This window comes from Nycticebus coucang, chromosome 8, assembly GCF_027406575.1.
Source record: "Nycticebus coucang isolate mNycCou1 chromosome 8, mNycCou1.pri, whole genome shotgun sequence".
Classification (NCBI taxonomy): Eukaryota; Metazoa; Chordata; class Mammalia; order Primates; family Lorisidae; genus Nycticebus; species Nycticebus coucang.
The window spans coordinates 10792962-10816632 of NC_069787.1; the positions used below are offsets into that span (position 1 = coordinate 10792962).

General features: G+C 40.4%; 1 protein-coding gene across 3 annotated transcripts in view; it reads left to right on the forward strand.

Annotated features, from left to right (window-relative positions):
- The window catches only part of RAD18 (RAD18 E3 ubiquitin protein ligase), a 113703-nt gene extending 109529 nt beyond the window's left edge, over positions 1-4174 (forward strand). For 2 of the 3 annotated variants that reach the window (XM_053599342.1, XM_053599344.1), the window contains 2 exons: positions 3351-3454; positions 3602-4174. In XM_053599342.1, the coding sequence (XP_053455317.1) occupies positions 3351-3453 (103 nt within the window). In that variant the 3' untranslated portion in view covers position 3454; positions 3602-4174. Of the gene's footprint in view, positions 1-3350; positions 3456-3601 lie in introns of those variants that run through there. The other variant, XM_053599343.1, reaches the window with a different exon arrangement.
- The last annotated feature ends 19497 nt before the right edge of the window (positions 4175-23671 follow it).

A 23671-nucleotide genomic window follows, 5' to 3' on the forward strand; every position in this document is an offset into this window, starting at 1 on the left:
CAGAGAGGTTTCTCTTCAAGTCCCTTGCCCAGCCTGCAATGGGATCACTTGTTTTTTTCTTGCTTATACGTTTGAGTTCTCTGTGGATTCTGGTTATTAAACCTTTGTTGGAGACATAACCTGCAAATATTTTCTCCCATTCTGAGGGCTGTTTGCTTGCTTTACTTACTGTGTTCTTGGCTGTGCAGAAGCTTTTTAGTTTGGTCAGGTCCCAGTAGTGTCTTTTTGAAGCTGCTTCAATTGCCTGGAGGGTTCTCCTCATAAAATACTCTCCCAGAGCAATTTCTTCAAGGATTTTCCCTGCACTCTCTTCTAGTACTTTTATAGTTTCATGTCTTAAGTTTAAATCTTTAATCCAGTGAGAGTCTATCTTAGTTAATGGTGAAAGGTGTGGGTCCAGTTTCAGTCTTCTACAGGTTGCCAGCCAGTTCACCCAGCACCATTTGTTAAATAGGGAATCTTTTCCCCACTGAATGTTTTTAATTGGCTTGTCAAAGATCAAATAACGGTAAGTAGCTGGATTCATGTCTTGGTTCTCTATTCTGTTCCAGACATCTACTTCTCTGTTTTTGTGCTAGTGCCATGCTGTTTTGATCACTATCGGTTTATAGTTATAGTCTGAGGTCTGATAGCATGATTCCTCCTGCTTTTTTTTTATTTCTAAGTAATGTCTTGGCTATTCGAGTTTTTTTCTGATTCCATATAAAATGAAGTATTATTTTTTCAAGATCATTAAAGTATGACAGTGGAGCTTTAATAGGGATTGCAATAAAATTGTATATTGCTTTGGGTAGTATAGACATGTTAACAATGTTGATTCTTCCTAGCCATGAGCATGGTATGTTTTTCCGTTTGTTAACATTTTCAGCTATTTCTTATCTTAGAGTTTCATAGTTCTCTTTATAGAGATCTTTCACATCCTTTGTTAGATAAACTCCCAAATATTTCATCTTCTTTGGCACTACTGTGAATGAATGGAGTCCTTAACTGTTTTTTCAGCTTGACTATTGTTGGTATATATAAAGGCTACCAATTTATGAATGTTGATTTTGTAACCTGAGACGCTGTTGTATTCCTTGATCACTTCTAAGAGTTTTGTAGTAGAATCCCTGGTGTTTTCCAGATATACAATCATATCATCTGTGAAGAGTGAAAGTTTAATCTCTTCTGACCCTATATGGATACTCTTGATCACCTTTTCTTCCCTAATTGTGATGACTAAAACTTCCATTACAATGTTAAAGAGCAGTGGAGACAATGGGCAGCCTTGTCTGGTTCCTGATCTGAGTGGAAATGATTTCAATTTAACTCCATTCAATATGCTATTGGGTGTGGGTTTGCTGTAGATGGCCTCTATCAGTTTAAGAAATGTCCCTTCTATACCAATTTTCTTAAGTGCTCTAATCATGAAGGGATGCTGGATATTATCAGAAGCTTTTTCTGTATCAATTGAGAGAATCATATGGTCTTTGTTTTTTAGTTAGTTTATGTGCTGTATTATACTTATAGATTTACGTATATTGAACCAGCCTTGAGACCCTGGGATAAAACCGACTTGGTCATGATATATAATTTGTTTGATGTGTTGCTGGATTCTGTTTGTTAGCATCTTGTTGAATATTTTTGCATCTATATTCATTAGTGATATTGGTCTATAATTTTCTTTTCTTGTTGGTTCTTTTCCTAGTTTGGGGATCAGCTCTTGGATGCTCTATTCTGTGCATTCCCCTACCCCACTGACACACACACTCTTTTTTTCTCTTTGTGTTTCAATGTGGATGAAACATTGAACACAAACATTTTTTTGTCTTCAGGTTTGCTATATCTTTTATCGCCTTTATACATTATATTTATGAACCTGTTGAAGGAACTTTTCATCTCTTGATACCATATGTTTTTACTCACATTTCCACTTGACTCTTATTACCTTTCTGTTGAAATTCCCCATCTGTTTAGCTTTTCCATCAGAGCCTTTAATTAATCATGGTTATTTTAAGGTCCTAATGTAATGGTTCGAACATGTGGTTCATTCTGTCTATCTCTGCTAGTTGTTTATCTCTTGACAATGGTTTGTTTTGTTTTATTTTTTCCTTGCTTATTTGCATATAATACTTTTTGGCTGAATATTAGACATACTGTAAAGGGCCATAGAGACTGAGGTAAATAATGTTGGTGCCGGGAAATGGGTATAGTCCCTCGGCCATTTCTTGCTCCTGCTTATAACTTATAACTTGTAACTTATAACTGTTCTGCTCATGGTGGGGGGCAGCTGGGAGCACACCATTGCTTTGTCCAGCCCCAGTCGTGGATAGGCCCTGTGTGCCTGAGTCTTAGGGGTGGGGCTTTCTCAGCACTCCGTTCCCGCCTCCCTGTCGTACTTGGTACCTGTGTGAGATCATCAGCCCAACATGATTTTTTGCCCCTCTTCCACAATAGAGGTATGAGGTTCCATGACCTCCCCAGTAGCAATAGTCTTTGCCTGTGTTCCTGCAATTGATTTCCTGTACTTTCCCTGGAGACCCCTGCTTTTACCTCTGCTCCTTTCCCAAAGGCAGTGGATCTTTGTTCAGTGTCATGGGCCAGTAAGTGTTCTGTTCTTCCCTTAGCAATTTAAAAGCTTTTGCTTCTCAGGAGAGAGGCATCCAGGGGAGCAGGCAGCAAAGTGGAGTCTGTCCGTTTTCCTTCCTGCTCCCCATCTTTTTCATGAGCACCTGGTGGAGGCTCATGGAAAAGAACTTGAAGGGCACACAGAGTCTCCTGTGTCAGGGCCTGCAGTACCAGCTCACACTGAAGCATTCAGGGAAAGTTTAGCTGATTTATGCTCACCTGGTTGCCTAGCAGCCACCCATTTCTCCAGCACTCTGCCAAAAGTGAGAGGATTTGTGTGGCCTGTCTCTCTTTGAAAGGACTTAATTTTCTTTGGAATTTTGTTTTCTTGGTTACCTTACGGTCTTTCTTCTCTGTCATCTTCAAAAGAGTTACGATTTTGTTAGACTACCTGGCTTTCTCTTGTTGTTTGGGTAGGAATAACTGTTCTTTTTTTTTTTTTTTTATTAACTTTATCCATGCTAAGCAGAAGCATAAAGCTGCTGGATTTTGATTCAGAAGGGAGGGGTTTACTTCCTGGCTCTTTCACTATCTGTGATCTTTTGCTAGTTCACTGTTTTCTTCTCATTTGCAAGTATAAAGTAAGAATAGTATGGTAATAATAATAGATTTGTTAATAGAATAGAGGGCTGTTTGGAGGTTTTAATGAAATAATACATGTGAAAATACTTGTAAATTAGAAACTACTGTAGAATAATAATTGTTACTTTCTACAATGTCATTTTTTTTTTTTCTGTTTTCAGAAATGATCTTCAAGACACAGAAATAAGTCTAACACAGAATCGCCGCATAAGAGCTGCTGAAAGTGCTGAGATTGAACCAAGAAATAAGCGGAATAGGAATTAGTGTGAGCTCTTACTGACTTTTTTACTGCAGTTATTGTTGCCGGCGCTTTTTCTTGCCATATATAGATTTCATATTTAAATGCCTAAGGAGAGATGTTAAATTCTAAATATTATGGTTAGCTGATTATAATTCTTTTCTGCCTTTCCAGGAAGAAAATAAGTTTCGAAGCATTCTCACTTGATCAGTTGCCTCCTGACTCCAAAACATCTCTGCCTAAAAATACAGACATTGACATCCACATGATCACCAGCTTGCAGAGTGAGCAGACTCTTTGGCAGAGGGTTTGATTTCTAAATTTCAGAATGTTCTTAAGCCAGTCTTCTTCTCTTCGTGGAGAGCCCAATTTGAGCAAAGGATTCTTTTCAACTTCTTTACCACAAGAAGCAAACTTCAAGAGTTAAGAGTGTCTGTGTTTTTGGAAAGGCAGGATGCTGTAATTCACATCCTCCGCATGTCTCATTGCTGATGCGAGGCTGCCCACATGCCTGTATTACAGGAGCAGCAGTTCCATGATGATCATTCCAGGATTTACTTTAGCATTTTTTTAGAACTCTGTCTTACATATTACTGGGAGTAGGATGTTAGTATCGTAATTTACAGTCACGAAGTCATAATAACTTTGAAACATTGGGCATATTTTTCTGAAATAACACTTGAAAATGATTACTTTTACTGTATCTTTTCACTTGGGTTAGTCAACTCTTCAACACTTTGAACTCCAGCTATTAAAACAAGTATGCAATAAATGAAATTTTTTTTTTTTAGATAGAGTTTCACTATGTCACCCTCAGTAGAGTGCTGTGGCATCACAGCTCACAGCAACCTCAAACTCTTGGATTAAGCGATTCTCAGCCTCCCAAGTAGCTAGGACTACAGGTGCTATTTTTTGGTTGCAGTTGTCATTGTTATTTAGCAGGCCTGGGCTAGGCTTGAACCCACCAGCTTCGGTGTATGTGGCTGGTGCCCTACTCACTGAGCTACAGGCGCCAAGCCATAAATGGATTTTTTTAAATGAATAGGCTCCCTATCAATTTTTAAATAATGTCCTTAAAACAATATCCTAAAAAAAAAAAAAAAAAAAAAAAAATCCTGTGAGTAGTTGAGTACAGGCTAAAAGTTAGAGGTTAACCTTGATCTGATGTCTATATCAGTGAGTTGCCAAAAATTATGCTGAAATGAAAACTTTTATTAAAAATTCCACAATCTCAGTCGGTGCCTGTAGCTCAAAGGAGTAGGGCGCCGGCTCCATTTGCCAGAGGTGGTGGGTTCAAACCCAGTCCTGGCCAAAAACTGAAAAAAAAAAATACACAATCTCCTATGAATTATATTGGAAATGATTACTACTTTACTTGTAGCAAAAGGAGTTTGCAAGGGAGCAGTGAGACTCAGGACAGGAAATCAGGTACATTAATTTATTTAGTAAAGAGTTGGTTACTACTTAATTACAAGTCTGTCACTGTGCCAGGCACTAGGAATCCAAAGGTCAGATAAAACAGCGTTTCCCAGTGGGGTAGACATTTTGCCCCTTAGGAGACATTTGGCACAGTGTGGGTACATTTTTGGCTGTCACAACTGGAGATGGGAGGTGGGGAGGCATGCTGCCGGGATCAATGGCTGGAAGCCAGGGATGCAGCTAAACGTGTATGTTGCACAGTCAACCCAGGGATTAGTTTGCTGGGACAGCAAACAGATTGAGTGGCTTATTCAGTTTATTTTTTAATAATTCTGGGGGCTAGAAGTCCAAGATTCAGAGGGTTTCTTCTGAGGCTTCTTTCCTTGGCTTAAAGACAACCACCTTCTCACTACATCCCTGCATGGTCTTTCCTCCTTGGGCACTTGTCCGTGTCCTAATCTCTTCTTGTAAGGACACAAGTCATATTGGATCAGGCCCACCCATATGACCTCATCTTACCGTATTTACTTCTTTGAAGTTCCTATCTGCAAATATGGTCACATTCAGAGGTTTCTGTGAGTTACGACTTCTAATATATACATTTAGGGGGAGGCCCATCATACCTGTACAATAAAGAATTAAATCAGTCTAGCTTTTTCCAATCTACGATCTACGATAAAACTGCCACCAAGATGGCAGATTTTCATAAAACCCCCCATAAAAACACATGGGGAAAATCATCACTATCAACATCAAACCCTTGGATATACTAGAAAAGGTAAAGGCCAAGATCCAGGGTAAGAAAAGAATTCCTTCTGATCAGCAAAGACTCACTTTTACTATTAAGCAACTGGAAGATGAACATACTTTGTCTGACTACAGCATTCAAAAAGAGTCCATTCTTTGTTTTGTGTTAAGCCTTCATAGTGGTGTTAAGAAAAGGAAGAAGGTTTGGGCGGTGCCTGTGGCTCAAAGGAGTAGGGCGCTGGTCCCATATGCCGGAGGTGGCAGGTTCAAGCCCAGTCCCGGCCAAAAACTGCAAAAAAAGAAAAAAAGAAAAGGAAGAAGTTTTAACACCACTCCCAAAAAGAATAAGCTCAAGAGAAAGAAGATTAAGCTAGCTTTCCTGAAATACTATAAGATGGATAAGAATGGCAAAATTAGTTGCCTTCATCCAGAGTATATTTCAGATGAATGTGGGACTGAAGTTTATGGCCAGCAACTTTGATAGACATTATTGTGGCAAATGTTGTCTAACTTACTGCTTCAGTAAATCAGAAGAGTAGTAATTGCATATGAGTTAATAAAAGACATTAACTAGAAAGAAAACAGAAGAATTATCCAGTCTAAAATGTCCATGGTGCCAAGATTGAGAAATCCCCAATGTAAAGGAATTCTTCAGGTCTACTTGAAGAATGAGGCCTTAAGGCAGTGGTTCTCAACCTTTCTAATGCCGCAGCCCCTTAATACAGTTCCTGTGGGTCATGAACTGACAGGTTGAGAACCACTGCCTTAAGGGCTTTTTTGACCTCTGTATGTAAGCATGTAGGGTATATTTAATATTTGTACATTTAATGAAGAGTATTTCCATATCCATTTGACAAAGATAAAGGAACTTAGGGTCAATGTTTGATTCAGAATTGAAACTTATATCCTATTCTGAAATTCACCTCTTAGTGAAAATGCAGTTTTCCAGCTGTACAAAACGTAGTCATTTCCTGGTTATTAATTCTTTCTACCTTCTAACAACCCCCAAGGGTATAATATCTCATTAGTTATGTCAGGTCATAGTGGCAATGTGCTTATGGCTCAGGTGGGTACAGGTGAGCTGCTGTGTGTAATTTAGAAAAGGACATCCTGATGGTTCTGATGTGTCAGGCCGTTCTTTTGTCCTCTACTTACTTCTTTCTACCCCACATTGCAGATCACTGTCAATAATGTGGGGTAATAGACCTTATGAAATTGCTGCCCATAAATCAAATCACATGGTAAAGATGCATATCAAAATGGGTAGACAAAATAGAGATGTGTCGATGAAGGATTTTTCTCATATGGCCCTTTGCCTTGTGGAATGAGAAGAAAGCACTATCCAGACACCGTCCTACACGTAATATAGTTACTGTAGTTGAACACTACTTTTGACTATGAATTTCCTCAGAAGCAGGGAAAAAGGAGAAACAGATTTCAGACTTCTTTGCATCTGATAAAAGAAAGCCATTCTTCAAATGAGAAAGGTTTTTTTGCAGTATGTGCTTTAAAAATAATTATGAAAAAATAAAAATAAAAAAAAATTATGAATAATAGAGGGAAAAATCACAACCATTGAATTTATTACCATTTCAGTAGTGGTACTTCTTTGGTTTTGTTGTCTAAGTGTTTGTTTTATATCCTTAAGAGTAACCATCTGAAGCTATTAAGTCACATTAGTATTAACGCCCATGTTAATGGCTTTGGATTCTCCACCTACATCTATATCTTACAGGGAGCATTTCCCCATTCTTCCCTGATATTTCTGGGTACTTTCCCTCTCTGGGAAAGTATGTCATGTACCATGACTGTATATCATGTACCATGCAGGACCTTGCCCTGGTAAAGCTTATAGGCCAGAAGGGGGAAACATATATTAAATAATTATACAAATTGGGGGTAAAGGCAAGATGGCCAACTGGAGCCAGCTTTCCACAGAGGCTCCGGTCCAGAAGGAGAGTTAAAAGACAGAAGTTTAGCAAGTAAGCTGATGGTTTGGAGCTGAGCCAATGGAGAAGGTTGAAGAATGCACATCAAACCTGCTGAGGTGAGCTGCAACCCCAAGGACACAGAAGTACAAAATCAATCGCCAACTGGATGGGAGTCCCCTCCCTCATGAGAATAGCTCGCTGTATACTTTCTACAAACAAGCAAGCAGAGTTCAGATCTTCTATTTTATCCCACAAGAGAGACCCTCTAAAAACCAGAACTCCTTCCCTAGTGTACCATGACACTCTCCTGCCAGGCATAAAACTGTGTAAAACTGTACATACTATCTACCTGCAATTCTGAACTCCCAGCACTCTCCTCCACTTTCACCCTGAGGTCTGGAAGCCTGTCCCCCATGGAGTCCAGATTCTTGGGCATTTTCTCAAGAGGTGTGGACAAGGTGTGGGCTGTTGCAGGTCTGTGCTGATTCTGTGGCACAGGTGAAAAGAGACGACAGTGGACTGAGGGAACCATACGGAGAGGGAGAGGCAGTGTCCCACGGCAGCGGCAGTAGCTGGAACAATAGGGCTCACACCCCTGGGGATGTTTTGGAGAGACACTCCCTGCCTCTCTGGGAAACCAGAGAAAGCTGGGCATCTTCTCCGGTGGCAGCCACTGGCAGAACAGATCTGGGATGGAAACACAGGCCCCATGAGTAAAGGGTATGCCTAAGGCAGTACCTGCGTGGGCAGGGTGCGGCAGGAGTGGAGACTAGAATATGTGTGCAGACACAGCATATTCCCAGGGTGAGGCTGAGTCAGAAGGACTGCTTTAATGAGCCTAAGAAGCACCCAGCCCCCAGGACCTCATACTGAGACAAAAGTAGGTGGGGGCAATAGCACCAGGCCAGGGAGAGGCAGGAACTGAGAGCTGAATGTGAATTCTAACCGTGCCTGCTCCAACACAGAGTGCAATGGAGACAGACATGCCAGCTCCAGGCAGCGGAACAGACTAGGGCTGAGTTGCAGTTTCTGTGCACTTGAACAGCACCTGGTCTGCAGGGGAATATAGACGGGACAGACAGAAATTCTGTGAAAATAGAAGCATCAGCAACATCGACCAGAGGCGGGGCTAGAACTGAGTGAACCACCCCAGCTTCCATTAAGCAGAATGCAGCAGCCTGGCTGAGGAGATACTAGATCTCCCTGTGACTCAGGCAGGCGCAAACCCCTGGTGCATCTGCTTATTGTAGGGAACTGGGTCACAGCCCTGTGGAGTTACCAGTGACTGGGTGTGACAGGTACAAGGTGGAGAAGGAGGCATCAACCTTCCCAGACTAATTCATTTGCTGGGTGGGTCCCTCTTGACTCCACAGAGCACCGGAATGAGTCATACTCGAGTTGCCAGCAGACTCCTGCTATCTAGTTGTTGGAGGCCTTTTCAATTCTCCCACTTGAGACCGGGTGCTGACTGGGACAATTGATTTGGATTTCTTGAACTGGGCCAGTCAGCCAAGAACTATCCAAAGTGGTACTCTGGGTGTGTGGTTGTGGGAAGGTTTGATTTTCCTTTTCCAGTTGTTGCCCATGGGGGGGGAAGGGTGACTTAACTGCTGGTATTTCTGCATAGCTGAGACTTCAGCCCAGAGTAACTGATTCACTAGGGTAGGACAGAGACCAGCTGAGAACAAGATGGAGCCACTTAGCCCCACCACACCAAGCAGTTCCCCAGGTCCTGAGACCATAGCACTGTACGGGTCCTTGGCAAAGCTCTAGGGGAAAAGGTACAGACACCTGTCCCAGCTCTTGGGCAAAGGGCTGGTTAATTACTACTCCAGGAGCCCCCAACCCAAATTCAACTTATCTGCTCATCTAGCCATATGGTGTAAAGTAATCATGGGGTGGAATCAGCAGAAAAACTCTAGTAACATGAATAACCAGAGTAGATTAACACTCACAGGAATGATGTGGCAGATACAACAGAAGATCGCATTCATAAACAAATGGCTGAGATGTCAGAAATAAAATTCAGAATTTGGATTGCAAATAAGATTAATAGAATAGGGGTAAAGTTGGAATTAGAAATTCAAGGAGCATTTCAAAAGTTGTCTCAAGAATTTAATGAATTCAAAGACAAAATTACCAAAGATGTTGACACACTGAGACAAGATCTTGCAGCCCTCAAAGATCTGAGAAATACAATAGAATCCCTTAGTAACAGAATGGAGCGGGCAGAAGAAAGGATTTCTGACATTGAAGAGAAAGCTTTTGAATGCTACCAAATGGTCACAGAGGAAGAGAAGTGGAGAACAAAAACGGATTCTCTCTGAAAGCTCTGGGCTAATTAAAAGAAAACTAATATTCTCCTTTATAGGAATTTCTGAAGGCAACAAGGTTGCCTTCAAAAAGCACAGATGCTCTACTTCATGAGATCATGAAGGAGAACTTCCCAGACATGCCAAGAGATTCTGAAATTCAGGTAGCAAACAGTCTCCGAACCATAGCATGACTCAACCCAAATAAGATATCTCCTAGGCACATTATAATTAACTTTGCCAAAGTTAGTATGTTGGAGAAAATTCTGCAAGCAGCCAGATATAAGAAAACCATAACCTACAAGGGGAAGAATATTAGAATGACTGCAGATCTCTCAAGCCAGAAGAGGGTGGTCATCGACTTTTAATCTACTAAAATAAATTTCAACCCAGGATCCTCTATCCAGCAAAACTGAGTTTCATTTATGATGGAGAAATTAAATACTTTAATGACATTCACATGTTGAAGAAATTTGCCATAACTAAACCAGCTCTCCAGGATATTCTCAGACCTATCCTCCAAAATGACCAGGGCAATCCTCCACCACCAAAGTAAACTCACTCAGAAACTTTTGATCAAATTCCAACTTCCACAGTGGCGAAAGGATTAAAAATGTCCACTAGACTTTCAAAAAACTCAATACCCAAAATTTACCAGGCTTATAAATATTTGCAATTAATGTGAATGGTCTGAATTGTCCTCTAAAGAGGCACAGGTTGGCTGACTGCATACAAAAACTCAGGCCAGATATCTGCTGCATACAAGAATCACATCTTACCTTAAAAGATAAATACAGACTCAGGGTGAAGGGATGGTCATCTATATTTCAGGCAAATGGGAAGAAGAAAAAAGCAGGTGTTGCAATTTTATTTGCAGATGGAATAGTCTTTAAACCAACAAAAGTAAGGAAAGATAAGGATGGTCACTTCATATTTGTTAAGGGTAACACTCAACGTGATGAGATTTCAATTATTAGTATTTATGCACCCAACCAGAATGCGCCTCAATTTGTAAGAGAGACTTTAACAGATATGAGCAACTTGATTTCCTCCAGCTCCATAATAGTCAGAGATTTTAACACTCCTTTGGAAGTGTTCGATAGATCCTGCAATAAGAAGCTAAGCAAAGAAATTTTAGATTTAAACTTAGCCATTCAACAATTGGATTTAGCAGACACCTACAGAATATCCTAACAAAACTGAATACACATTCTTCTCAACAGCCCATGGAACATACTTCAAAATAGATCACATCTTAGGTCACAAGTCTAACCTCAGCAAATTTAAAAGAATAGAAATTATTCCTTGCATCTTCTCAGACCATCATGGATTAAAAGTTGAACTCAGTAATAACAGTAATCGGCATACTCATACAAAAACATAGAAACTAAATAACCTTATGCTGAATGATAGCTGGGTCATAGACAAGATTAAGAAAGAAATTACCAAATTTTTGAAACAAAATGAGAATGAAGACATGAATTATCAGAACTGCTGGGATACTGCAAAGGCAGTCCTAAGAGTGAAATTTATAGCACTGAAGCTTTCCTCAAGAGAATGCAAAGAGAGGACGTTAACAACTTAATGGGACATCTCAAGCAACTGGAAAAAGAAGAACATTCCAATCCCAAACCCAGCAGAAGAATAGAAATAAAATTAGAGCAGAATTAAATGAAATTGAAAACAAAAGGATTATACAGCAGACAAATCAAAAGTTGTTTTTTTGAAAAGGTCAATAAAATAGATAAACCTTTGGCTAAACTAACCAGGAACAAAAGAGTAAAATCCCCAGTTTCATCAATCAGAAATGGTAAAGATGAAATAACAACAGACTCCTTAGAAATTCAAAAAATCCTTAATGAATATTACAAGAAACTATTCTCAGAAATACAAAAATCTGAAGGAAATACACCAATACTTTGAAGCGTGCCACCTTCCTGGACTTAGCCAGAATGAAGTGGAAATGTTGAACAGGCCTATATCAAGTTCTGAAATAGCATCAACTGTATAAAATCTCCCTAAAAAGAAAAGCCTGGGACCAGATGGCTTCGTGTTAAAATTCTACCAAACCTTTAACGAGGAGCTAGTAGCTATATTACTCAACCTTTTCCAAAATATAGAAAAAGAAGGATTACTACCCAACACATTCTATGAAACAAACATCATCTTGATCTCCAAACCAGGATAAGACCCAACAAGAAAAGAAAATTATAGATCAATATCACTAATGAATATAGATGCAAAAATATTCAACAAGATTCCAGCAACACATCAAACAAATTATACACCATGACCAAGTGGGTTTTATCTCAGGGTCTCAAGGCTGGTTCAATATACGTAAATCTATAAATATAATTCAGCACATAAACAAATTAAAAAACAAAGACCATATGATTCTCTCAATTGATGCAGAAAAAGCTTTTGATAATATCCAGCATTCTCTCATGACTTAAGAAAATGCGTATAGAAGGGACATTTCTTAAACTGATAAAGGCTGTCTACCGCAAACCCACAGCCAATATCATATTGAATGGAGTTAAATTGAAATCATTTCCACTCAGATCAGGGACCAGGCAAAGTTGCCCATTGTCTCCACTGCTTTTTAACATTATAATGGAAGTCTTAGCCATTGCAATTAGGCAAGAAAAGGCGATCAAGTGTATCCATGTAGGGTTAGAAGAGATCAAACTTTCACTCTTCGCAGATGATATGATTGTAACACCAGGGATTCTACCACAAAACTCTTAGAAGTGATCAAGGATTACAGCAGCATCTCAGGTTACAAAATCAACACTCATAAATCTGTAGCCTTTATATATACCAACAATAGTCAAGCTGAAAAAAACAGTCAAGGACTCTTTTCTGTTCACAGTAGTGCCAAAGAAGATGAACTATTTGGGAGTTTATGTAACAAAGATGTGAAAGATCTCTATAAAGAGAACTACGAAACTCAAAGTAATAGCTAAAGATGTTAACAAATGGAAAAACATACCATGTTCATGGCTGGGAAGAATCAACATTGTTAACATGTCCATACTACCCAAAGCAATATACAATTTAATGCAATCCCTGTTAAAGCTCCACTGTCATACTTTAAAGATCTCAAAAAAATAATACTTCATTTTATATGGAATCAGAAAAAAACTCAAATAGCCAAGACATTACTCAGAAGTAAAAATAAAGCAGGAGGAACCACACTACCAGACCTCAGACTATACTATAAATCGATAGTGATCAAAACAGCATGGTACTGGCACAAAAACAGAGAAGTAGATGTATGGAACAGAATAGAGAACCAAGAGATGGACCCAGATACTTACCATTACTTGATCTTTGACAAACCAATTGAAAACATTCAGTGGGGAAAAGATTCCCTATTTAAGAAATGGAGCTGGATGAACTGGCTGGCGACCTGTAGAAGACTGAAACTGGACCCATACCTTTCACCATTAACTAAGATAGACTGTCACAGGATGAAAGATTTAAATTTAAGACATGAAACTAAAAATACTAGAAGAAAGTGCAGGGAAAACACTTGAAGAAATTGGTCTGGGAGAATATTTTATGAGGAGACCCCCCAGGCAATTGAAGCAACACCAAAAATACATTACTGGGACCTGATCAAACTAAAAAGCTTCTATATAGCCAAGAACACAGTAAAGCAAGCAGACAGCCCTCAGAATGGGAGATGATATTTGCCAGTTATGTCTCCGACAAGAGTTTAATAACCAGAATCCACAGAGAACTGAAACATATTAGCAAGAAAAGAACAGTGATCCCCATCTCAGGGTGGGCAAGGGACTTGAAGAGAAACTTCTCTGAAGAAGACAGATGCACTGCCTACAGACAGGAAAAAATGCTCATCATCCTTAATCATCAGAGAAATGCAAATCAAAACTCCAGTAAGATTAGCCCACATCACAAAATCCCAAAACCAGAGATGTTGGTGTGGATGGAGAAAAGGGAACACTTCTACACTGCTGGTGGGCATGCAAACTAATACGTCCCTTTTGGAAAGATGTTTGGAGAACACTTAGCGATCTAAAAATAGACCTGCCATTCAAACCTAGAATCTATTCCTCTACTAGGTATATACCCAGACGACCAAAAATCACATTACAACAAAGATATTTGCACCAGAATGTTTATTGCAGCCTAATTCACAATTGCTAAGTCATGGAAAAAGCCCAAGTGCCCATCGATCCATGAATGGATTAATAAACTGTGGTATATGTACACCATGGAATATTATGCAGCCTTAAGAAAAGATGGAGACTTTACCTTGTTCATGTTTACATGGATGAAGCTGGAACATATTCTTCTTAGTAAAGTATCTCAAGAATGGAAGAAAAAGTATCCAATGTACTTAGCCCTACTATGAAACTAATTTTTGGCTTTCATATGAAAGCTATAACCCAGTTATAACCTAAGTATTTGGGGAATGAGGGGAGGGAGGAGGGAGGATGGGTGGAGGGAGAGGGATAGGTGGGATTACACCTGCGGTGCATCTTACAAGGGTACATGTGAAACTTAGTAAATGTAGAATATAATTGTCTTAACACAATAACTAAGAAAATGCCAGGAAGGCCATATTAACCAGTGTGATGAAAATGTGTCAAACTGTTTATAAACCAATGTATGGTGCCCCATGATCGCATTAATGTACACAGCTATGATTTAAAATTAATAAAAATAAATAAAAATAGACATGCCATTCTCTCCTACAATTCCTCTACTAGGTATATATCCAGAAGACTAAAAATCACATTATAACAAAGATATTTGTGCCAAAATGTTTATTGCTGCCCAATTCATAATTGGTAAGTCATGGAATAAGCCCAAGTGCCCATCGACGCACAGATGGATTAATAAATTGTGGTATATTTACACCATGGAATATTCTGCAGCCTTAAAAAAGATAGAGACTTTACCTCTTTCATGTTTTCATGGATGGAGCTGGAACATATTCTTCTCAGCAAAGTATCTTAAGAATGGAAGAAAAAGTATCCAATGTACTCAGCCCTACTATGAAACCAATTTATAGCTTTCATATGAAGGCTATAACCCAATTATAGCCCAAGAAGAAAGGGAAAGGGGAGGATGGGTGGAGGGAGGGTAATTGGTGGGAACACACCTATGGTGCATCTTACAAGGGTACATGTGATATTTACTAAGTGTAGAATACAAATGTGTTAACACAATTACTAAGAAAATTCCACGAAGGCAATGTTAACCAGTTTGATGAAAATATTTCAAATTGTATATAACCCCCCCAAATTATACAAATTAACTTAAAATTAATTTAATTTGAAGAGTGCATCAAAGGAGAGATATGTGGCACTGTGAAAACAAGCAATTGAGGGCTTTTGTTTTTGCCCAAACTCACTGTAGGAAGCCTGAAAATCAGTCCAAGGGAACAGTATTAATCACTGTGTTCTTTCCTTGTCCTGTGTGTCTCCCCAAATGTATGTATTCAAATTTAATGGCCAATATGATAGTATTTAGGGGTTGGAACTTTGGGAGGTGATTAAGTGATGAGGTGGAATGGGATCAGAATCTTTATAAAAGACCTTAAGGGAGTGGGTTGGTTCCCTTACACCATGTGAGCACACAGCCTTTGTCTCCTGGGGAGGACGCAGCAACAAGGCACCATCTTGGAAGCAGAGAGGAGCTGCCACCAGATGCTGAGCCTGCCAGTGTCAGGATCTCAGACTTCCCAGCCTCCAGAGCTGTGGAAAGTCAATTTCTACTTACAAATTATACAGCCTGTGGTGTCTTGTTATGGCAGCATAAATGGACTAAGACACTCGGGAACTCAAGCATGTATCTTCTGACTCCTTTGGTTCCAAAATACAAAATATTAGAATGTTCATGGAAGTCAACTCATGTGAATAGATGCCTGTGTGCCTACTAATTTGCCAATAATGTCATACATGCTGGATAAGTCAGAATTTCATGTGACTTATCCGGGACCATCTCTCTCTCTCTCTCTCTCTCTCTCTCTCTCTCTCTATATATATATATATATATATATATATGTGTGTGTGTGTGTGTGTGTATATACACACACACACACGCAGGGAGTTTTTGTCACAAAAATTCCACAGCGCATTGTCAATACTCTTTAATGATTACATAATAATGCATCTCAGTCATGTGCCACATTTTGCCCAAACATTCACCTATTCTTGGGCATTTAGGTTGTTTCCTGAATGTCATTTTTTCCAGTTATAATTTTTTTTGTTTTTTATTCCAATGGATATTTATTGAAAGCTCACAACCACAAGAATTCCCAAAAAAGAGAGACAATTTGACTATTACAATGCAATGTGATAAGGGCTACCCCAGAGCTTTGTTCCAGACACTGTGGGAGCATGTAAGAGAGCTTCGTAACTCACAGTGGTGATGGGAGTGTCTGGAAAGGATTCCAACTTAAGTAACTTGAGTTGTCTCAAGTAAGTTTTGAAGAACTTCTAGGAATTGACTGGGTAAAGAAAGGGAAGGATAGTCTCCTTTCATGAGTGGAAGGATCAAGGGGACAGAGATTAGATTGCATCGCTAGAGACAAAAGATGCAGAATGTGTAGAGGTGAGTTTGGGGAGGAAAGTAGAGGCCAGATCATGAAAGGCATTGTAAGCCATGTCAAGCAAGTTGGACTTCATCCTAGGACAGAGGAAAATCATTCCACAATTTTAAGTGAGGTGATGACCCACTATGGCTTCAGTAGTGAGTAAAAGGTAGTATTTATTGATCTTTTTAGCTGTCATGCACTCTTTGAAGTACTATCACATATAGTAGTAACTCAGTCTTTTCTGGAATCTTTTGAGTTAAGAACTATTCTTGGCACCATTTTGTAAATGAGGAGCAGAGGCACAGTTAACGTAGGAACTTTTCCCAGGGAACTTTCCCAATTATGACTAGTAAGCGGCCAAACTGGGATCCAAAACCAAACTCTTAGTGTTGTAAGAAATCACCTAACCCCTGAGCCACCTAGCTAATTCCTTGCCACCGATTTCTTTTTCATTCTCTTTTTTTCAAAACAGAGTCTCAAACTGTCACCCTCGGTGGAGTGCTGTGGTGTCCCAGCTCACAGCAACCTCCAACTCCTGGGCTTATGCAATTCTTGCCTCAGCCTCCCAAGTAGCTTGGACCACAGGCGCCTGCCACAACACCCAGCTATTTTTTGGTTGTAGTTGCCATTGTTGTTTTGGCAGACCCAGGCTGGATACGAATTTTCCAGTTATAATTTTGAAGTGGGTGTCATGGTGCATATAGTTTTTCCTATATGTGTGATTAGTTTATTAGGTTCTTTGAAATGGAATTATTAGGACATTAAGTTTTAGCAAAATATATCACCAGGTTTTAAAAACAGAGAACACCAAAACATTAAAGAAATATTTTTGAGAGTTTACTAATAATTGGTATTAGTCATATTGGAGCTCTTCAGTAGAAATTTCATAGCAAGTACTAAGCTTTCATATAGCTACTTCTCTCTCTCTCTTTTTTTTTTTTGCAGTTTTTGATTGGGGCTGGGTTTGAACCCACCACCTCCGGCATATGGGGCCGGTACCCTACTTTGAGCCACAGGCACCACCCTCATATAGCTACTTCTGTTAACCATCAAAGCTGAGGGTCCAGAATTGAAGGGGATTAAGAAAAGATAGTTCCATAGAGCTATAAGCAAAACTATACCAAAAACTTTTGGTGTTCTAATGTGATAGTATAAGTCAAATATTCCTAATTCAAAAATCTGAAATCCAAAATGCTCCAAAATCTGAAATTTTTGAGTGGCTGACATGACACTCAAACAGTCATCGGAACAATTTTGGATTTTAGGTTTTTGGATTAGGGATGCTCAGCTGGTAAGTATAATGCATATGTTCTAAAATTAAAACCCCCCAAATCAGAAACATTAGTCAGGGAATGACTAGAAAATGCTTTTTTATTGTTTCACACCCAGGCTTTAGATATTAGGTTGGCACATTTTCTGGCAAGATTCTAGAGCTGTTATTATTCTAATGCTTTTCTAAGGCGCTATCTGCTTTGTATGTCAAATGAATAGGGGGACATTCTATTTTGAATGTCTTTTCCTGAATGAAAGCCAGGTGGGCAGCAAGCCAGGAAGGTTTTTGGTCTCTGTATCACAACTTTGGAACTATACAAGCACACAGTTGAAACCCCTAGATTCCACATGGCATTGTTTATTTCCATTTGGATCACATAAGAACAGCATCACAATCTTAAAAGAATTTTTTTTTTTTGAGACACAGTCTTACTGTGTCACCCTCAGTAGAGTGCTGTGACGTCACAGCTCACAGCCACCTCTAACTCTTTGGCTTGCCTCAGCTTCCCAAGTAGCTGGGACTATAGACACCCGCCACAACGCCTGGCTATTTTTTGGTTGTAGTTGTCATTGTTGTTTGGCAGGGCTGGGCTGGATTCAAACCCGCCAGCTCCAGTGTATGTGGCTGGCCCCCTGGCTGCTGAGATACAGGTGCCGAGCCTTAAAAGAACTTTATCATATTTTCTGTGTAATGTCTGATTTTTAGCTACCCTGACTTTTCCATGCCTAATGGCAGTCATCACTGCAAAATGCATTTGTAGTTAAACTTAATTTTATTATTGAATAGCACTAGTTTAATATCAACTATTTGAATTGTAAATATTTTCTGAAACATTTTAGCTAAATAAATATTAAATTTCCAGAGATGTTAAAGAAGGGGATTGGGCTAAGATAGGACTATAGTAGCGTAACTTAAGGCTGAAATTTGATCTATAAGGAGACTTCTTATCCAGCTTGTCCTAGTTTTATAGAAATACGAATTGTATGAAGGCATATTTGTCTGGATCTATTTCAAGATCATAGAATTATTGAGACCATTGTTGGTTTCTATCCAGAAGTGGAAAATAGATGAATAAGTGTTGTTAAAAATCATCCTCTGATCAGGGTTGGACTTTGTTTTTGTTTTTCTTGTGAAGTAAAAGAATATAGCAGTAGTGAACTGGGAGATAGTGCCGTTTAAACCAGCTCAGCTGTTCTTCATGTAAGGTATTATATTGAGAGATCCCAACTTTTCTTTGTTAAGTTGTGATGGGCAAAAGCATCTTACTAAGGATGCTGTTTAGTAAGAATGAAATGGAACAGAGAAAAAAGGAGGGGATACAAAAGGCAGTTGTGAGCAAAGAAATCAGTAAACACGATGGTGAGTTTAAAGTAAATATAGACTGAGGGAAATGTGTAGGGTGGTTAAAACTGGGTGAAAATAAACTATTAGGCAATGACGTGGAATGTGGGAGAGGGAGATCAGAATATCAACCCATTCTGAAGCCTTTGGCACTGGTATTGTTTGGGAGGCATTGATCTACTTTACATTGCAAGTCACAGATCCATTTTAAAGTTCTAAGGACAACCCTAGTATTTCCCAGGCCCGAAAATGGGCTTCAAGAAGACTTGAGAAAACTATTATAAGGTAGAAAAGGTAGAAAAACAACTTAGGAAAAGCACAGTGAGTAGAAAACACAAAATAAGACGGTCCAACATCCCTCAAATATATCAATAATCACCAATGAGTCAACTCTTAATAATAGCTAACATCTATTAAATGTGGCATATGTGCCGGAGCCAAGGGTTTTTCAGTGTTAACTCAGTTATCACAGCAACCCTTTATTTTATAGATACGGAAGGATACAAGATGTAATCCAAAAATAATGAGTGACAGTTCCCCAGATTTTAGAACATGAACAATGTGGCTTTATGCAGCTTACAAGAAACATGACACACAGAAAACAGAAAGGGAAGGGGAAGATACCCCCCAGAGCTCAGGTAGAACCAATCAGCCATGTGAGGCCTTTTCATTTCACTCTGATTCGGCGAAAACTTGTTATGAGAGATTGGGACTTGGATTAGCTTTTAGGAAGGGGGACAGTTTGCATTAATGGAAAGGCGTAGAGAGAGTTCCAGAGACGTGAAATGATCATGGCTTTCTGCCATGTGGGGCAGCGTGTGAGGTGGGGAACGGCTGTCCCTGAAGGGCGGTAAAGGCCAGTGGTGTGGGAATTTGCTTTGGTGCTCTGCCACTTTCTTCTTGTTTCCTATTTCCTCTTGGCACGCTTCTTCCCCTTCAGTAACACCCACCAAGTGCTGTGCTTCTCATGTGCTAGTCTCTCGCCCCATTTTCACCAAAATCCTCACTCAGTGAAAGGAAAGCACAGTGTTAGGATGTGATGATAAAGGGTGTACCAGAAAGAAGCTTTCCCTCCCTCAGGGAGGGTCACTTTCCCTCCCTGAGCCTCTGCTTCCTCATAATAAAATCAGGCATTTGAACTAGAACAGGCGTCCTCAAACTTTTTAAACAGGGGGCCAATTCACTGTCCCTCAGACCGTTGGAGGGCCGGACTATAGTTTAAAAATAAAAACTATGAACAAACTCCTATGCACACCGCACATATCTTATTTTGAAGTAAAAAACAAAACGGGAACAAATACAATTCATACTGCCGCATGTGGCCCGCGGGCCGTAGTTTGAGGACCCCTGAACTAGAATACAGGATGCCAGAGCTGGAGGAGACCTTAGCTGTCGTCTAGTTTGATCCCTCATTTAACAGGTTGGAAAGCAGATTAAGTGAGAGCCTAAGACCAAGGGTGCCTTCTGGCTGAGAGCTCTGGTGTGGGGCAGAAGGGAGTGGCAGTCCTCTCAGTGTGCCCTGCCTGTGACTAAGACCTAGCCTAGAGGACAGGAAGGAAGCACTTGGATGTTTCTATGCGGTGGCCTTGAATATTAACCAAGACCAGAAATGTAGGCAAATCAAGGCCCCCAGTGACTTGGCAGCCCTGACGGCTCTGCTGACTCCTGGGGTTGAGAGCCTAGAGACCTAGCAGCAACCTCACCTGAGGCAGGATTTCTCCCTCTCTTGTTTCTAAGGAGAGACCATTTGGGCTTTACATTTTAGACAAGAAGTTGAGGGCAAGGGCAACTGACGAGCTTCACACTCCTCAAATCTCCTTAGATGAGAATGGATAATCCTGGAGGGGGTGAGAAAGAGGAGTTTGTGTCTCCAGTCCTTATCCAGTGGATTCTTAGACCACTCATCATACCCAACCCCCCAACACACACACACACATACACATTGATTACTACTTTTTTTTTTTTGGTGGGGGGGTACAGAGTTTCACTATGTTGCCCTTGGTAGAGTGCTGTGGTGTCACAACTCACAGCAACCTCAAACTCTTGGGCTCAAGTGCTTCTCTTGCCTCAGCCTCCCAAGCAGCTGGGTCTACAGGCGCCTGCCACAATTCCTGGGTATTTTTTTGTTGCTGTTGTCATTGTTGTTTAGCTGGCCCGGGCTGGGCTCGAACCTGCCAGCCTCGGTGCATGTGGCTGGCACCATAACCACTGTGCTATGGGCTATGGGTACTAAGCCTACTTCTTCTTCTTCTTTTTTTTTTTTTAAGAGATGTAGAAATGGGTTCTCAGTATGTTGCTAGGCTGGAGTGCAGTGGCTGTTCACAGGGGCAGTCATAGCTCACTGCAACCTCGAACTCTGGGCTTAGCCTCTCCAATCTCTGGGGCTGGAGGCACCCATAACAGTGCCTACCTCAGTGACCACTTCTAGAAGATCCTTTCCCCATACCAGGGGTACCTGTTCCCAGTCATGTCTTGCCCTCCTATACTACTGCTGAATCTCTGTTTCAGCTTTCCCTCTCTGGCCTCCTATTTAGATAGATGTCCTCATGCCAACAATTCTCTGACCTCCCCCGAGAGACCTCCAATCCTTTATCATTACCTCTTCTCCACTGTCCATCATCTCTGCCTCCACACGGCCTCACTTCCATGTTACCCAGTTCAGATTCCATGGCTCATCACAACCATTCCCTTGCCTCTCCCTCTACCAGACCCTCCTGGTCCTCATGATTTTCCTCCTATCTCACTAGCTGCTCTTCCTCAGTCTCCTTTGCTGGAGTCTCCTTCTTTGCCTGACTTCTAATGTTGAATGGAGACATGCCCCAAGGCCACTCTTTGGTCTTCTAGCTAACTTTTCTTCCTTGTTGGTTTTATCCAATCACTTGGATTTAAAATCCGTATCTGCCAATGATTCTCAAAATGTTCTGTTTCTCTCCCATGAGTTTCAGACTGGCTTACTCGACAAGTCCGCTTGGCTAAGAGGCATCCCAAAATTAACATGTCCAGACCAGAACTTTCAATCTCCTCCTACCTCCAAGCCTGTTTCTTCCTAAGTCCTCTCTGTTTCAATTCATTATACTCTCATTCACATAGTTGCTGAGGCCAGAAACTCCAGTAATGGGTTATTGAGCAAACATTTGAGGTTTAATCAGAAGGTAACAGTTTTTGTCTTCTTGAAGCATGTCAGAATGTATTCAGGGGGTCTTCTACCCCTGTATGAAAATTCCTGTGGTCCTGCGACTTTTCTGATCACTCTTGCATAATACAAAAACATTCTCTAGTCCAAAGTTAAGATGGCTGATCTTATGTAATAATAAATTTCTGACCTTGAACTTGATTTATAGCTAAGTCTCCTACCTTTTCCTGCTAGAGCTTGCTGGAGTATGCCTTCTTGCTGTGGGTGTGTGGGGTGGGACAGATGGCTTTGTGGGTTTCTATGGCTGCCCTGCCTCATACTTTTACTCATCCTTCACTATCTGGCAGTTGGTTCAAGGATTGAGAGAGGAAGAGAAGAAAGGGAACAGGGAATTCTTTTCTGACAGGTCCTATCGTAAGATGGCTTGTACGCTGCCCCTGGCAAGTGGGGTTGTCTCTTCTCTCAGGGTTCTGCAGAGGGCCCACTGGACAAGTTAGTGCTTATAACTTATGCAGGAATTTTCATCCAAGTGGCAGCTCTTCCCTCAATATTTTTTGTTTGTTTGTTTTTCTAGTTCCTTCTGCATAGACCCTGTTGAGGATGCCATTGCCTCCCTGGGCAGTCCTCATGAAGATTTAAAATTACTCCAGGCCAATTTTCCTGATTGGCCCTCACATACTAGGTACAGAGAAACCCTTGTTCATTTTTTCCCCTAAAAAACTTGGGAATACAAGTCAAACTCAACATAGTAACCCTCTTTGGTTGTGGCACCAAAGCAATCAGCCAGCTTGTCTGTTATCACTATGGTGAGTAGAATTTTTTGCAATTCTGGAAGTGTTCTCTGTTTGTGCTGTCCAGTATGGTAGCCACCAGCCATTTGTAGCTACCGAGCACTTAGTTTCTAAGTTTCATTTCTTCTTAATGAACTAAACACTCTTACAGAGACTGGAGTCGACACTAGGTCTAGAATAACTCCAGATGTCCAGGTGGGCGAGCTGCAGGCTAGTCTACCATGCCCTCCTCACTGCAGCGAATGGGTATGAAGCCGTCTGAGCGGCCTTCCTGAAGGCCTCTCATTTCATGTGAAATGAAGGGACAAGCACTTTGCATCCTTCTCTCTAGGAAGAGAGCGATAAGGGATGCTCAGTAAAGTTCATTTCCAAGAAATCAAATATACAACGTACCACCCCCAACATGTAAGCCTTTTTCTACCTTGCTGGTGGTTGAAGGATTCATTGTGTAGCCTGTTTTTAGCTGTGTCATTTTTGCAAATTGTCCTAGGTGATTTGTCTCACAAATCCTTTTGGTATCTGATAGTGTCTTTCTTCAACCAAAACATTTAATATTCTGTTGCACTCAGAACTCATCTTTGTTTCTATGAATTTAGATACTTCATAGAAATGGAATCATACTGTGTTTGCTCTGTTTGTGTTTTTGTGACTGGCTTATTCCCTTTAGCATAATGTCCTCAAGATTCATCCACATGGTAGCATATGACAGGATCCCCCTTTTCAAGG